Consider the following 17,292-nt stretch of genomic DNA (forward strand, 5'->3'; position numbering starts at 1 on the left):
CATACGGCATCTTGAAAAATTTTGTGGTATTTGCTTCCTTAAGTTTTCTGCAAAGATATTGTACGTTGTAACTGCATGTAGAGAGATGTCAGATTACTGCTCTTGGGCAAAGAATTATAATTTCCAGCAAAAGTATGGTTAATTGACACACCCTGTATGATTCACGCTAAAGATAGAAGCTTGAAAGAGGCTGATAAACTTAACAGGACAAAGAATAAGTCATGTTAAAACTCTCCCTGATAATCCAGCGAATTAAAGCAAACTTTTCTTTAAAAAGGCCCCTCATTGTATAAGACCTGTTTGTGAAATTACTGATTTGTCACAGCAGAGACAGTTGAAGAGGAGTGTTGTTTCCTCAAAATGGCCAAGCCTTAAGGGCGCCTTCCAAAACCTAGAAGTTTTTTTTAAAGAACTGAACTGCCAGTATTTGTGATTGCAAAAGGAGAAAGTACCATTTTTTTCAGCCAGTCAGCTTTTTAAACTCTAATTTTCAATACTTTGTTCTTTGTTTTGGTCCTGACTCGTGTAGATGGGTTGATGTTCATTTGGTTTTTAAGAGCCCTATGTGTATTGAAGAGCTCTGTACAGCAAAGTATGGACTCCACTAGCAGCAGGTTCTGCAGTCCCAAAATATTTTTGAACACCTGGCTTGCTTCCAAGCTTTAGATTCGTTCGCAGACTTGGTGCACATGAATTGAAGCATCTCTTTCACATCTGTACAGATCAATATTCACATGTCTGGCTATATGGTAGCCATACCTTAAAAGTAGTTCATTGCTGTGAAGGAGCTGCTTCTAGATGTTGGAGTTTCCATCTCTGGCGGAAAGACTAACCCTGACTAAAATGGGATAGTAGCCTCTATGCAGAGGGCAGTCCCTCTGGGGATTAGAGGGAGCAAGGACATGAAGATGAGACATTCTGTGAAAATAAGAAGATGCCATATTTTTTGGAAAATCTTCACAATCTCCTTCTCGTTTCTCTGAGAAGTCCCAGACATAGTTGTCTTCCTGTGCAGCAGTTGCTTGCCTTTGGTAGTCTTATAGTTACTGGGACCATGAGGTTTAGCACTGAGAAAAACGGAAAGTTTCTTTTTCTCAGGCTGGTCCCTTACATTGCCTGGGGGAGCACTATAGAAGGGCCTTGGGAGAACAGTAGTTCACGTGGGAACTGCCGGGGTGATGCTGGGAGGGGATGCTTTATAGAGGTTTGTTTTTGTCTTGTTCTCTTCTCCCTTCACATGCAGATCAGGGTTTCTAAAGAGAAACGTGAGTTTCATGTATGTGGTAACAGTCTTCCAAGACGTTAAGATTGTAACAGTCAATAACTATCCACATCTAATGATGATGGGACAAAAATGTACCATCTTAATTTGATGAGAGGAAGAGACCAGTTAGACATTAGGGGAAAGCTTTCTAGCCAAAGGTTAGTAACGCAGTGGACCAGGCTTTTAGGAAGTTTGCAGAATCTTCCTCTTTTTAATAACAAAATGAGTTGATGTAGATATTAATATGTAGATATTAATACTACCTCATTGCTAGAGGACTGGCTGAGGACACTGTGCCCATGTTTCAAGATTTCTGCAACTCTAATAGAAGAAAGGAAAAATCAAGGAAGATATGTAAGAGAATATTTGATAGTGTCAAATTGATAGTTTGGAAAATTACTTTTTACAGCAAAATTTTGGAGAAATCTGAGCGGCACAGAGTGACATTTTTCAATGGCAGAAAAAGAGATACCACATGAATAGAAGTCTGAGTTGAAGCCAAAATCAGAATTAGTTTGATGACTGCATAGGGTAGTCTGAGTAAAAAGATTTAATTTAGAAAGACCCAGCAAGTTTTAGAGGCAGCTTTTGTGTGGGAATTTAGGAAGAGGATTTAGTCAAAAATTTGGCTATAATGTAAGATACCAGATGGAAGGAAAGTCATCTGCAGTGAGAAGTAGCTGTACTGATGATTTGGAGCTCATGCAAGTTATAGTTTTAAACATATATAAGATGAGCCATTCTATGGAAGAAGTAGTACAAAAAATATAGCAACTATTAATTGTAAAAACTCATTGTAAATTGTAAAAAAATTCATTGTAAAAAACAGAAGTTTTGAGCTTCTATTAAAGTATGGTTTGTGTGTGTAAAAGTCCTTTTCTGACTGCATCGGGTGGTTTGATAAAGTGAGTATCACCTATACCTGTGAACTTCAGCTTTCTTTAGGAAAACAAATTCCTGGGTAGATTGCTAGAGCTTAGCTAAGGTGAATAAAGGAGAAGCATTGACATGAATTTTTTTCGTCCTCTATCACCTGGTAAAAATTCTCAAACCTGTTTCTAATTCAATAGGAAGAGATTTTTTGTTCATGATAGCCACTTAGTGCCTTTCACTGGCAATTCCTTCCTTCGGGTCTAAGGCTGTACTCAGATGCCTGTTGCTATATTGTTGACTCCCGAGTTTAATAAAGGTTGTTAACCATTGGCAAGGACTACAGTGTCTGAGATAAGGATTCCTTTCAACATGCTGTTCTCTGCAGAATTAGCAGCTTGTCTGCTTTTTCACCATACTACAGCATGAGAAACTGGTGGGCGCGCTGCTTACATGAGGTGCTGTTACAAAAATATTGTGCATTTTAAACAGAGTAAACAAACTCTAGGATCCTGAAAGGGTGGATGAAATTCAGATAAATTCAACCCTGAAGCAGAGATTCCTGACCTCACATAACCTATTAACTGTCTCATTTTTTTTAAAATCAAAATATGGAAATGACTTTTTTCCTAGGCTTGTTCAGAACTGTAACTGTGACTTTTTAGTTGAAAAGCCTTTACAGAATTATTACTTAACTTGCTGTATTTTAACATGTTTCTAGATAGAGGACACTTCTTGGATTATAAAGTGTTTCAGGTGCAATGGCAGATCCCATCCGCTGGGCCCGATACCGTTGGCAGCGACTGATATCTACAGAGGGCGGAGAAGGTAGCAGCAGCAGCAATTCAAGTAACAAGTGCTATCAATCATCAAAAACTATTGGCAAACATAGGATAGTGATACCCTGTTTGGGACATTTTAAGGAAGAATATGAAAAAGTATCTAAACTGTACATGAACAACAAAATACGGACTACTAAGTATACTTTATTGAATTTTTTACCACGGAATTTATTTGAACAATTTCACAGGTAATGAACTCCTTTTGATTGTGGTAATGCTTCTGAAATGGAATCCTTTTATTTAAATGTGTGTATTACTATATAGACGGGTATTCAAAAATTATTCTTCCTCCTGACCTGCCTATCACTTCTGAAAAGGTCTGTGTTATTTGGCCAAAGTCTCTTGAGTGTCATCAGTGTTGGGCTAATCCTTTTCTCCATAGTTTATGTAATTTCCACTCATTCTGTTATTTGGGTTATTGAAATATTCCTTACTCTTGGAGCACCGCCACACAGCAATCTACGGTAGGATTTTCAACTCATTTCCTGCAAATGTGTTTCTCCCCTTCCCTCATGTCTTTCTCTGTTGCCAATTTTTTCCATCCTCCTTCTGCTTGGAGGACTGCTGATTTGTAAAGTTATGCAAACAGGTTGTAGGATGGCTCCCTTTTAAAAACATGTCATCTCCCCCAGGAGATGATAAAATTAAGTTTAAAAGACCTGGAAATTTGAGAGAGTGCAAGTTCACCAAAGCTTCACTAGAAGACATACGCCTGGAGGACAGGTTTGAAAATACAGGAAAATTCTTGGTTTCTGCATCTTCTGATCATGTATATTAAGCAACTGTGCAGCTAAGTTATCTATTGACTGGTGAGTGAAAAGAGAGTTCTGGATACTGAGTTGTTAAATTGCAGCTGGGAGGAAGAAAAGATAAAATACTGCTAACTTAAGTGTCTATATAGCATGAAGTGGTGGAATAAGGATGACTGTCTGCTAGCACAGCTAACTCCTATGTTTTCTCTTTGTTTCAGAGTTGCCAATTTGTATTTCCTATTTCTAGTTGTCCTAAATTGGGTTCCTCTGGTGGAAGCCTTCCAAAAAGAAATTACAATGCTACCTCTAATAGCGGTTCTGACAATCATTGCAGTGAAAGACGGTCTGGAAGATTACTCAAAGTATAAAATGGATAAACAGATAAACAATTTACTAACCAAAGTGTATAGCAGGTAAGAGACAACAGTCTTTCTGGTTTATTGTTATTATTTGATTATGAGTGTGTGAAAAAGTTGTTGATAAATCTTTCGGTTTACTTTCTGGATACTTACAGAATCATAAAATAATTTAAGTTGGAAGGGGTCTCTGGAGGTCATCTAGTCCAACCCCCTGCTCAGAGCAAGTCTAATTAGATCAGGTTGCTCAGGGACTAGTCTGGTTGAGTCTTGATCACCAGTTTTGCTAAATGGATATCAAATTAGTGTAAAATTTGCTAAAAAAATTTATTCTTTGGTTGAGGCAAGAGTGCTTATGCATGAGTTTGTACTGTATTAACCAAGGTAATTGTTGTACATAGCATTTGTTTTGAAAGGTGTGTTTTTAATTCCTCTAAAATCACTGTAAGCATCATGGAAATTCAAGGGTTGCTAATTTATCACTATATTGATAAAGCTTATTAATGGTATCGGGATGTACTCATAATGTAGTAACATTTCCCTGACCAGAATTAGATCATTTTCTATTTAAGTGCATCACATAGTTTGGTACAAATGTTAGCCTCTGTTCCACAGTGCAGGACTGCAGTATAACAGACTGTAGGTCAGGTCAGGAGTGGAGCATGCTAGTGGTGAGAGGTTTGCTGACAGGCGGTTGTTACGCATGGATAATAAAAAGACAGGAACGCAAACTGATCATATTCTAAATTAACTGGCAAAAAACTTCTTTTAGTGCATGTCAGTGCTCCCCACATCATTGTTTTTCTTTTATACCTGTGATAAAAGGATATTCTAAGACTCATTCAAAGCCTGTAAAATACAAAGATAAAGGAAGTATGGTGGACCCTTTTTCTTTCTTGCATGCTCTGTGGTCATGCAGGGAAGCAAATATTTTGAAAAACGTCACTTTCCATATGTTGTAGTAGCCATCACAAATAGCACTTGTAGGAGAGGATTGATTGGCAGTTAGATACTTCAATGAAAAGAGGGAGTTTTAAATATGGTTTGGCGCTACAGCAACTACTGTATGTAACTGCTCGGACGTTACTGAATTTGTTAAAGACACACCTTTTCCTAGTGAAGGCAATACACTGAAAATAAACTTTTCTAAAATCTTAATGTGCTAGCTGGTTATGCCAAACCCTAAACTCTGTACTGCAGACACAACCTTAATCAGCCCATGCAGCAGGTTTGCAATCTGGTACTACATAACCATTAAATATATTGTGATACTACTCAAAAGATGGAATGTCCAGCTTTCTGGCATTTGCCATACTCTATTGGTATTTCAAGAGCTAGCTCATAACCATAGAAAAAGTCTGGACTATCATTTTATATCATCAAAGGAAAAACAAACAGCTTTTTGTTCTGCAAACATGAATATATGTAGCAGCTTTCCCAGAAACATTCTATTCAACCCTTAAGAATTTGAGCTTGAAATAAGTAAGTAATTGGGCTATTAGGGTAGATAAACATTTTCTTTCTTTTTCATGTCTGCAGAGAAGGCTTAAGGGTGAAGCTGGATTATTTCTGCTATAAATTGTTATGTACCCTGAAAGAATTCCTTGCCAGAAAGCTGAAGCATTCAATATCAATATTCCTGAAAACTCTGTGTTACTTGCAATCTCATACCAATGTCAATGAAGCGGAATTAATTTCTGATCTTTTCTGGCTTGATTCCTTCCTCATCACCAAAAATGTGTAATAAATGTGGCCATATTAGTCATCTGTAAAAATTCCTTCTTGTGCCTATAAGTATTTAGGTTTTGTAACTTTTTTATCTCCTTAGTTTCTTTATCATTAATTATTTTATATAGTATAACCTGATTTTAAAAATAAGCTTGGAGACATGGTTCAGGAGAATTAAATCTTATTGGTACAAAAATGATAGTTCACTATATGTGAGCTGATTTATCTTAAACTTCCATTAATCTCACATTAGGGTTCAGAATTTCTTAACTTGTTTAACAAGAATCCCTTAGAAATTGTAATCACTCTTCCAGTGCATGCATTTAATCAAGAATAGTCATATCAATTGTAAACATGATGAAGAACTAGCTAATGTTGAATACAATTTCCAATTATTTTCTTACTGTGCATTTGTTGTTCTGGAGAAGTTGTATATATTGTACATGCTGTCTGTATAATTTTACTTACACATTAGATACTGATACCTACATGGCTACTGAGACAAGTGCCCACTATAATGGCTCTTCTTGCTATCTCAACATAACTAAGCAATAGTTGTCATGCTTGAAAGCTGATAGGCCACCTGTTTGTATTTGAAGATAATTTGCGTGAAGCATTTTCAGGAAGACCAGTGTTCCTTGCTTCTTGAACTCTTGCGAGGCTTGCTTTTATACAAAGTTAAGTGTTGGTAATAGAAACTAGTTTCTCTGTGCTCTGTTACCCGGGACAAAATGTGCTAGTCTCAGTGCCTTGATAAATGTATCTGAGCAACTAGATGCTAGTTTCTGTGCTTTTTTGACAAATCTGATTTCTGCCCCCACCCCCCCATTTGCTTTTGCTTATAGCAAATGTCTGACATCCATAGTTTCAGAATTTTCAACCTGCTACTTCTTCTTGGAGTTCTGGAATTTATTCATTTGATAGATCAGAATTACTATATTTGGCCTTAAATACACAGAGCCTGAAGCTGATTTTTCCAGGAAAGCTTATTTCTGTCTTGAAAATGTGATAACGTTGCTTAAAATGTTGGGGTGGTTTTTTTCTGTCTCATTTTTCCCTTGTGGAGTAATAAAAAATACCAATAAACAATAAAATGTACTAATGTGCACTTTAGTTTGTAATTGTTGCTATGATGCTAAATACTTAGTTATCAAGTCCTTGTGCCTTTTGAGCAAGTTACCATTTTAAAGTGGTAGGATCTTATTTAAATAGCCTTGAATCACATAGTATAAGGCATTTGTCTTTGAGCATCTGTTAAAATCATACAGTTCATGTCGTTTCAGTAGAACTGTGTGAGGTGATTATGATGGAAAAATCCGTTTATTCCCCCACTGACCTACTACTAGCGATGGTTAAACTTTTTGTCTGACTTTGTGCTGAACTGGGTAAAGAATATGTGCATGATCCATCTGCTGCATCAGCAGCAGGACGGATAACTTTGCTGGCTCATATGTTTTTCATCTCTCTCAAATGTATTTCTGTTTCCTTCCAAGCCTTGCATGCAGATGTGTTATAATTACTGTTATTTACAAATGCATGTTTATGCAAATGATTGTATATATTTGAAATCCAGATATAATTTCATATCCAGTTTTTCTTTATGGAATTGAGATCTGGAAAGAATAATCCTTTCTACAAGAGTCTTCCTTACCTTTAGCTTTCCTTTCCTCTCCCAGACTCCAGCCTGGCAAAAAGAAAGTGGGACTTACCCAAGTGCATCAAGTAAAAAGAAGCGTCGTCCCACATTTATTAAATAGGTGGTGATTTAAAAGAGAAATATTTGCCATCTTCTGAGGGCTAATCTCAACACTGGCAGCACAGAAAAATAGTTTTTTGTAGTTCTTGGTGAAATACATGGTAATTAGAAAAAATACAGGGATGTGAGACTATCAGCGTTTTTCTCCTTTTTTGGAATCGCTAGTAAATAATTACTTCAAGGATAAATCAAAGGGTTGCTTTGTCACAAAATTTTTAATTTCCAAATATTTCTGTGGTTTTGCAAATTCCAATTCACTTTGAAAAAATCCTGTAGAAGTCAGTGGCAGAAATTTACAACTTTTCCCCTGGTATTTTTATCTTAATACATTAGTGATGCTATTGCTTGCTTTGTTTATGAGCTTATTTTGTCTTGCTTACCTTTCCATTTCCATCCTTTCTCTAACTCTTCTAGATGCAAGCTGGCCGTGGAAGTAATTTTCTCCCACTGCCCTCCTGGGTTCTCAAATCCTTTCCGTCCTGTTCGGAGGGTGAGGTAAAAGGGTGCTGTTTTCGAGTGACCAGGGCATTCTGCTCCAGCTGGTGTTGTACCCTAATTGGACTCACTTGGCCTTCCTATCGGGGTAAATTGGCCTACACAAAAAGTCGTAGTTTTCAATACCTGAGGGGTAGTTCTAAACAAAAAAAAAAAAGATCACTAGTTTTCAGCTTGCTCAGTCTCCTGAATAGATTTACTTTGTCAGCACCTCTGCAGGTATCAAAACTTAAGTCATACTGTCAGTAACTGAGAGTCGTATCCAGTTTCAGCAAATCTTCCTTACCTTTTCCTGTTTACCTCTATTATTACACTGTTTTTTGTTAATTTACTTCAGAAATTTTTCCTTCAACTCTTATTTATTTATTTATTTATTTATTGTCAAGGAAATGTACTGGTATGAAAAGTTAATTCTTGCAGTGTTTTTTGAATCCATCCATCTTGTGATAGACATGGCTGTAGCTTTAATTAAGTTTTACATGCTTTCCATTGTGCCAGTTTTCCATCTGTGTAGAAGACCAGTGACGAGCATCTTAAGGAGAAAACAGATGTGCCTTATATTGCTTTAATTTTATGTCAGCTTTTGTGGCTTCCTGTTTTCGCTTTGTTTGCACTTTGAAAGTGATATAACCACCTCCATCTTGTCTTCACTGGAGAAATTGTCATCAGTACACTGATGAATTGAGTGGGCTTTGTGCCTTGTTTGTAGACAAGCATTTTCAAAAGGGTGCTGTCAGATAATGCAGGTCTGAAAGGTATGGGTGCAAAGCTTGATACATGGAATATTTTTCTGATATTTTCTTTGTCATTAGAAGTGTCTGTTTCTATTTCAGTATTTATCAGAAGCATTTTACATAGTTAGCACTTTGATTAAAGCTGGTAGATAAGTGCCAGTCTACACATAATGGCCATGTTGCAAAGCTTGTTAGCTTATGTCTGCACTGTAGAAGCTGGGTGCATTTCCCAACTCCCTGGTGCAAGTGTGCTTCTTGGCCAGCTTAGAATGAGATCCAGGGAAGGAAGCACAACGTGGAAGATACCCCTAGCACAGCCCAGATTATACCCCAGTCTGGATGACTGAGAAACGAAGACTCTGGAGAGTACATGCTCCTCTCTTCAAACATAGCTCTAGGGTTAGTCTGTGCAAGGCAGAAAGGCCAGGCAGTCAGAGGGCAGTAATAGTTTGTACAAAAACGTAGTGCATCCAGACCTGTGCAGTATTTGTAACAGCAACTGTAGGTGTGTTTCATCACCCATATTGCAGTAGCCTACCACTGTGTGCCTCTGGCTAGCTCATCAAGCACTCCTTGTTGCTTATTACTTTGCATCCTATTCACCATGCTAAACCTGACTGTGTTTGCAATAAACTGCTGTCATGACATAAAAGGCAGATTCTTCATCTTGGCTGAGGACAGAACAGCAGCTATAAAAGGAAAGTTGAAACCAGTTCAAACTTACGTATGTCATGCCTGGATATTTCATATTAATAAAGAATTTCAACTCAATGCTGATGGGCCTGAGCTTTTATTGACTTCCTTGAGTATTGTAGAGTCTTGGTACCTTATGTTCAAAATTAATGGAAAAGATATTATAAAAGCCTGTAAATACAATTATTTATATTCAGAGCATCAGTGAAGTGGTTGCTGAATATTCTTCGCTTACTGGTAGATGTTCATCATCTTGGGAGGCAGACATTTCTGAAAGGCCCTATCAAAAGGGAAAAAGATTTGCTGTTCTTGGTTGCATAATTGCAAGAAAAAGTAGTGACCCAAACAGGAATCCTGAAAACACTGCTTGCTTTCTTGGAATAATGAAAATACAGGAAGCAAGTGGGCTGAATTTTAAATAGACCTAAAATAATTCTGGGAGGGTGCCTGGAATGTAATTCCTAGAAAAACAGGGCTTGGACCCCAGAGCTGATTCTTTGTGATTATATTCACCTTGAGCTAACAGAGTATCTCATCAGAGTTTTTTAATGACTTGGAAGCATAAATTAACTATTAGAATCATTTTCTAGTTACAGTATGTTTCTCTGAGCTTTCAGTTTATGCATGTGTAAAAAATTAATGGTTTTATATGTATTTCAGGAAGGAGAAGAAATACATAGATGAATGCTGGAAAAATGTCAATGTTGGGGACTTCATCCGGCTTTCACGTAATGAAATCATGCTGTTATATTCTAGTGACCTGGATGGGATCTGTTACATTGAAACGGCAGGCCTTGATGGAGAAACCAATCTAAAGCAGAGGCAGGTGGTGAGAGGATATTCAGAGCAGGTGATAATTGTGTATTTCTAGTGGTGTAAGAAAGTTGACAGGATGGATGGTCAACTAAAAAAAACCGAACAACTCAGCCCTCTAGATTCCCAATTCTTGATAGCTCAGCAATCCCCATCTGAAAAGAAAATAACTAGGTAACATAGTTCTAATTTGTTGCTTGAGTTACTTTGGAGCAAATCTTTGTGTGTTCACTTAACCCAGAGAAAGAGATTTATTTCAAGTAATGCAAGCCAGTAAAAATAACTATTCAGGTAAATGTCAAGAAGTCATTTATAGCGCATATCATGTCATGGGTGAGAAATTGGAATTTTTTAGAAGGGAGTTCTGTGCTCTATAAAGACCTGGAGAGAGAAGCAGATATTATCTTCTCTCTTTCACTGTTTTTTCATATTGCAAATGTGTTTTTACCGTCATACAATACTTACTGTTATACCTAGCAGACAAAATGCTGGAGGCTGGCACAAGGAAGATGATACCAAAAGAACAAAGAATCCTGGCATTTCTGCAATCTTTAGCACACCTGGTACTGAGTTCTGCTGCTGAAACACCATGCTGAACACGACAGCAGGGAGTGTCGGTGCTGTCCATAACAACATATACATTTATATAATGAAGAAATGTAGAAGAAATATAGAACATAAACTTACAGTCCAGGAAGATTTGAGTGCCCATATCAAAGATAGCTGCTTTTGGACATAGTTTTTGTCACCTCTGTTTCATACCGGCAGAGTGTAGACATAACTTCTATGCCCACTATAGCTTACACCCCGAGTTTCTGTGGTTGCTATTTCAAGGCATATTGCAAGAAGCAACACCTTCACTGCTATTACAAATTGTTTGTCAAAGTCAAATAGTTTAGTTGCCCATCAAAAATAAGATGCTTTCACCAGAATACGTATCTGGAGACAGTTTCCAGGCTGTAGAAGAAAAGAATCGACTGTTTTGGCTATTTTACTTCCTTTTGGGGGTAGTTCTTATTCTCTTTGTGCTCTTTTTTGTGTAATCATTGTACAATATGAAATGCCTGAAAAGTGTGAATCAATTATACTGTCTTAACATTTTACAGAAATTTTGTACTTGCTGTACAAATAAACATGAGAAGGGTCAGTGGAGAGAGAGGTCTTTCATAGTTAATTAAATTTACAAAGAGACTGAAGGTATCTGTCTGTCTAAGGCTGTGTTCATATTGACTTCAGGTTAATACCTGACAAATCAATACAGCAAAACGTAGCAAAAAAAACTTTTTTAATCAAGCCAGCAAAGTACGTGTTAATAATACTATGTCTTCTGAGTTTCAAATTCTACTTACAGGATTGTGTTTTAACCTTATAGTTACTATTCTGACAGTGAGAAGTCACCCAATTGTGAGAGTGCAGCCGTTTCAGAGACCTGTAATTATGTAGAAGATGTATTCAATTACACCTGTGAATTACAGATTTATCCTTGGAGTTCCAAACCTTAAATTGGTCATTCTTTTTTTCTAAAGAACAGAACAAATGACTTTCCAAAGAGTTAGTGGAAGGCTTGCGATTGGCTCTATTATACCAGAGGCTAACCTCTGTTATACTAGAGGCATATTCATACGCCATTAACTGAAATTAAATTGCAAGTGCAATTGCAGGTTAATTCCAAAGATAAGGCCTTTTGGTTTTTGTCTTACTTCTTGTCAGGTTTCATTCTTTATTAATAAAGGATATTTGTTTTGCTTGGCTTTTCTCTTCACTGAAGAGCTCACCTGATCTTTATTCACAACATGTACTTCTAGTCTTTCATAACAGCCCTTTTTTTTTGGTACTGGTAAGGCTCAAACATCATTAAAAAGTTCTACCTGCTTTCTTTGCGTTAGCACAGATAGCATCCTGGTCATGGTATCAGAAACAACGGCTGCTTGGAAGAAATTCTGCTTGCAGAAAAGACAGTGCTTCTGTCATGAAAAAAACGTGTGGGAAATCTCTCTTTTCAGATGTTCTTATTGCATTTTTTTTCTTCTTCTTCCTCACTCTTCCACCTATTTTCTCCTCTCCAGTGTTCTCAAAATACCAGTAATTCAACTGATACTTGCCAGGGTTTGGTATTTACCATGGAAGTCCTTCCATGCTGTGCAAGTCTGATTGACACCGGGTAGCAGATCATCAACACCACCGGCAACTTACATTTTCGAAGCTAAATTGTTAGACAGTAATATCTGAACTTATGAATTTATGATGTTTTTAAGTTCCATCACATTTTGTCTGAGTTCTCTGGTTTTTTTTTCCTATGGCTTTAGGTCTCTGAAATTGATCCAGAAAAATTTTCCAGTAGAATAGAGTGTGAAAGTCCTAACAATGACCTCAGTTGCTTCCGAGGCTTTGTGTAAGTAGGCTTGGTGGCTCTTTAAATTATTGTCATGTGCTTTGGTGCTCTTACTAATTTTCAGAGAGGTTGTAATGTTTCCTTTAAAAAATAATGACAATATGTATAGAAGTCAGTTTGCACCACTACATTTCTGAGTACCACATACATTTATCTCAGCAGATAGAGCTCCAGAAGGGCTTTCTGAGCAGCAGATTGTGAACTGAGAAAGCCCGCTAGTGCTTTTTATTTTGTATTGAATATTTTCAACATCTGAGTTCAGGCTGTTTTGCAATTGAGTACTCCATATTTGAAATAGCTGTTTCAAATGTGCTCTTAATAACAGTGATATCTACAGTATTTGGTCTGGACCATGGCCTGATTGGACAAGCTGCGTTGCTCAGAATTGGAAGTGGGAAGGACTGGCTTCCTCTCCTACTCTGATTTGTTTTGTGTAACCCTCAGTGACTTGATCAAACTCCTTTTGACCAGCGTGCCTATCTGTCTTTTCTTCTTATGGGTTTATGATAGACAGTAGGAAAACAAAATACTGTTTCATGAGGTGACTGATTTTCAGGTTTTGAGAGTTATAATGTCTATATTCTTCCCTGTGGGCACTGATGCATTAGGAATATGAAAAAAAAACCCAATATATAAATCTTAGTGTCTGAGGAAACACCTTGACAAACAGGGAGCCTACATGCACTGAAGGTATGCCACAGGAGTAACAATGCTCACAGTATATTTAAAATGGGATTTTATATTTTGTTTGAATTTTTTCTGATGTTGGCAATCCAAGCAGAAGTCATAGGCTTTCAGACTTTCAGTGTTTGTCTTGAGCTCTTTTCAGCAGTGTTGCCTACTTCTCATATGCCAGCTGGTAAATACTAGGCTTGTAAACATAAGAAAATTTTAATATAGTGCTTACATGCCTGGATTTTCAAAGGTGATCTGCGTGCATGTTACCCCATTCTTTTGAAAAGTCCGATCGGAAATATCAGAATGGCAGTCAGTGACTAGCAGCTTCTTTGGGAAATTTGCTCCCTAATGGTTTTGCAAAGCCTGACTGGTAATTGCTGGAGTCCTACAGCTGAAGTAATGTGCTTTTTTTCAGTGAGCATTCAAACAAGGATCGAGTGGGCCTCAGCAAGGAAAACTTACTGCTCCGAGGATGCACAATAAGAAACACAGAAGCTGTTGTAGGCATAGTGGTATATGCAGGTTAGTGAACCACCCTGGCTTTCAGAGATTGCCTTGCAAACAAGATAGAGTTGTGTACCCTAAGAAACAATATCGTACAAAGGGGAATTAGGAGAGTAAAAGCTTGAATCCAGCAGAAGGCAGCTGTAGCTAGAAATGTTAAGAATGCATGTCTGGATTAAGTTTGTTTCTATTTTAACAATGTAAAGGACTGATATGTTTGATTATTCATGGGAGGCCAGCTCTGTTCCATGTGAACAGGTCCTTGTGCTCAACTGCTAGTTGCAATGGTAAACCCGGGTTTTGAAATGGGCATGGAGACGCGTGGCTTGCTTAGGATTTTTTTCTGGTCCAAAACAGAAGCTAGTGCTGTTCTTCGGTGTTCTGTATCAAAGGGTAGAGGTTTTTAAACTAATCAATATGATGTATCCAGCCACATAGTTGTGATGCAGGTGCAGGATTTTGTAGAAAATACTAGAAATAATATAGAAAACGTCAAGAATAAGATTGTTTCTATAGGAAGGAATATTATTGACAGTGTAAAAGTTAATGTGTACATGACAGATTTTGGTTTAGCTTGTTCGGTTTGCTTTAGGACAGAATTCATATATTGCAGGAGCAGTTAGTTTGCTCATATTTGTAATCTCTGTTCAAATATTAGTTAACAGAAATGTCCCGTTTCCCAGAGCTTTAGAAATATAAAACACTTGTGGTTCTGATTCCTGCTTATTAGAGAATTTCAACCTGTGTTGTGGTTACAGGTCATGAAACAAAAGCCATGCTGAATAACAGTGGCCCTCATTACAAGCGCAGTAAACTGGAAAGAAAAGTGAATACTGATATTCTTTGGTGTGTTCTGCTTCTAATTTTGATGTGTTTAACTGGTGCAATAGGTAAGTGAGAATCAGCAGACTCCTGCTATTTTCCTTTCTCAGCCTACAATGCTTAGTGTTTTATTTTGGGGCTGATTCATTTTAACAGCCCATCTTGGAAACTGCTTTTATCCATGTGTAATTCCCTAGCAGCTGGGGATGCTGCCAAGTTTTAGGTCATGTTGTCATGTTTAATCTGGAGTGTGGTCAAGAAGTATGTTCCTGGTGCGAGTTCTTAGGTCTGGAACCTGTTTCTCTGGTTCATTTTTCTTTTCTCTCACTAATTGCTCTGAAAAACTACTTTCTCTAGGATTTTTCAGGTAACATGAGATGCATGTACAGCATTGTGGGGAGAGGCCTAGTGTGATTAGAGTTGTAAGGACTTGATAGTGTAAGGATTGATTAAATAGTGAACTTGAGTAAATCTAAACAGACTAACCTTTATGACAAATGAAAAAGGTGTTTAAAACATATTTAAAAAAACTTCTTCAGACTACACTTAATAATGATGACATGGTCTTCACAGGTTAACTAAAACCTGGACAAGCAAGGATAATACAATTAATTGCCAGAGGTTTTTCAGGGGCGGGGCGGGGGTGGGGGGAAGTGTTTATCAAGTATAGTTAGTATTCCTTTAGTTCTGGGATGTGCTGTATAGATGTGCTGTTGATAGAAATGCATATAAGGTATTTATTCATGTGTGCACTGATATTTAATTAATTTTAATGGGGTTCCCGTTGAGGAAAAACTCAAGACATAAAATGGTAGCTTAAAAGCTTAGAAAGAACTGCAGAGTGTAACAGCTAACACCATGACCCTGAACTGTCATAGTTTACATACAACTGACTCACTTTATCTTGTTCTTGTTTTCAAGGCCATGGAATTTGGTTAACTAGGTATTCGGAAATACCTTTATTTAACATCCCTGAGCCAGATGGGAAATCAATTCCTCCAACATTAGCAGGTTTCAATATGTTCTGGACGATGATCATTTTATTACAGGTAACTTTGGTCTGCTTTGAATATGGGTCATATTCTGATCTGATTAGTATCCTTGAAGTAACTCTTCGGCTTCAGTAGAGCTACTTCATGTTTGTAACTGGCCAAAGAGTTTGATTTTATTTAATCCCCGTGTTTTATTTTGCTAGGTCTTGATCCCAATTTCCCTCTATGTTTCAATTGAAATTGTCAAATTGGGACAAATTTATTTAATACAGAATGACACTGATTTTTACCATGAGAAAACAGACTCAACAATTCAGTGTAGAGCACTGAATATTGCTGAAGACCTTGGCCAGATTCAGTATATCTTCTCTGACAAGACTGGAACCCTTACTGAAAATAAGATGGTTTTTCGGAGATGCAGCATTGCAGGACAAGAGTATTGCCATGAAGAAAATGGTAAGACACTAAACCTGTGTTCACAATGGGTCATTTTTCTCTTCTCAGAGAAGCTGAAAGTTTTGATAGAGGTCCAGAGGATTTCATGAGATTTGTGTGGCAATACACACTCATGGAAGGTATGAATTCAGACTAATAGTCATGCATCTTTCCCCATTATTTGGATCCCTTCATATATAGTGTGTTAAGAGACTTGAAGGCTGTATGCAAGGTGCTGCTTTTCAGCTAGTTAAGTTCCAACATATTTGATACCACAAACAAAATATTCTTTACTCACTCCAGAAGAAGTCATGTCTACTGTGTTTTGCTTCTCTCCTTGCAATATTCAGAACCCAGAATGTTGGAAAATTGCCCATCTAGTCTTTCCTCTCTTTTTTTTTCCAACTAGAGTGCCAGTGCTTTCCTAGGATTTTAGGGTTCAAACATCCTGTTGACTGCCATAGTAGTGTACCACCTTTATGCAGTATATCTTAAGGCTCTGATTTGACATACCGTGGCCCTTGAGGATAGAGTAACCCAAATAAAATGTATGCTGAAGTCAGAGCTTTAACAGTAATGTTAAGGTACAAGTCAAGCAGATGTGTGTACGTGTGTGTTAAGGCTGCAAAGATGAGTACCTCCATCAAAAATAATGACTGTTGTGTTCTTATTTATATCTTACACACCTGTTTATTGTTAGCCAAAAAGTCAACAAGTGGTTGGTATTGGATAGTTGCTGCCTCATTGTCTAATAGTGTAGCATCTTTCAATATACATTTCTCGAGAGCCTACCTGAAGCCTTCTGGGAGCCAGGAGAAGATACAACTCCAGACACAAGAGAAAATTGGGCAGAGTGACATGAAGTCTTTGATTCAATTAGCTATTTTATTAATTAGATAAAACCACAGGTTTTTATTGCCGTTACTGCAGATGTTACTGCAGTGCTATTTTGCTATATAGTAACTATATATAGCCACTATTAGAAACTGTATATAGCCACTATTAGTGGCTGCAGACATTTGCTATTTTGCTGGTAAACAATGCAAGTATTCCATATGAGATCAAAGGTGAGGTGCTGACAGGTGGACAAGTGAAGCACAGCTGTGTATTAAACCCCCCTTTGTGGTTTTGGTGGTTTTGCTGCCAGATGGAACTGCTCACAACTG

General features: G+C 37.5%; 1 protein-coding gene across 1 annotated transcript; it reads left to right on the forward strand.

Annotated features, from left to right (window-relative positions):
• Nucleotides 1-2,895: 2,895 nt before the first annotated feature.
• On the forward strand, nt 2,896-16,147 carry LOC104072351 (probable phospholipid-transporting ATPase VD; the record flags this gene model as incomplete). The annotated part of the gene is made up of 8 exons (XM_009579077.1): nt 2,896-3,164; nt 3,947-4,141; nt 10,151-10,340; nt 12,610-12,695; nt 13,789-13,895; nt 14,636-14,767; nt 15,621-15,748; nt 15,895-16,147. Coding segments are annotated over exons 1-8 (1,360 nt in total), but the record flags the coding sequence as incomplete, so codon positions are not given.
• Between the last annotated feature and the right edge of the window lie 1,145 nt (nt 16,148-17,292).

The sequence above is a fragment of the Fulmarus glacialis genome, unplaced genomic scaffold (genome assembly GCF_000690835.1).
Source record: "Fulmarus glacialis isolate BGI_N327 unplaced genomic scaffold, ASM69083v1 scaffold47545, whole genome shotgun sequence".
NCBI lineage: Eukaryota > Metazoa > Chordata > Aves > Procellariiformes > Procellariidae > Fulmarus > Fulmarus glacialis.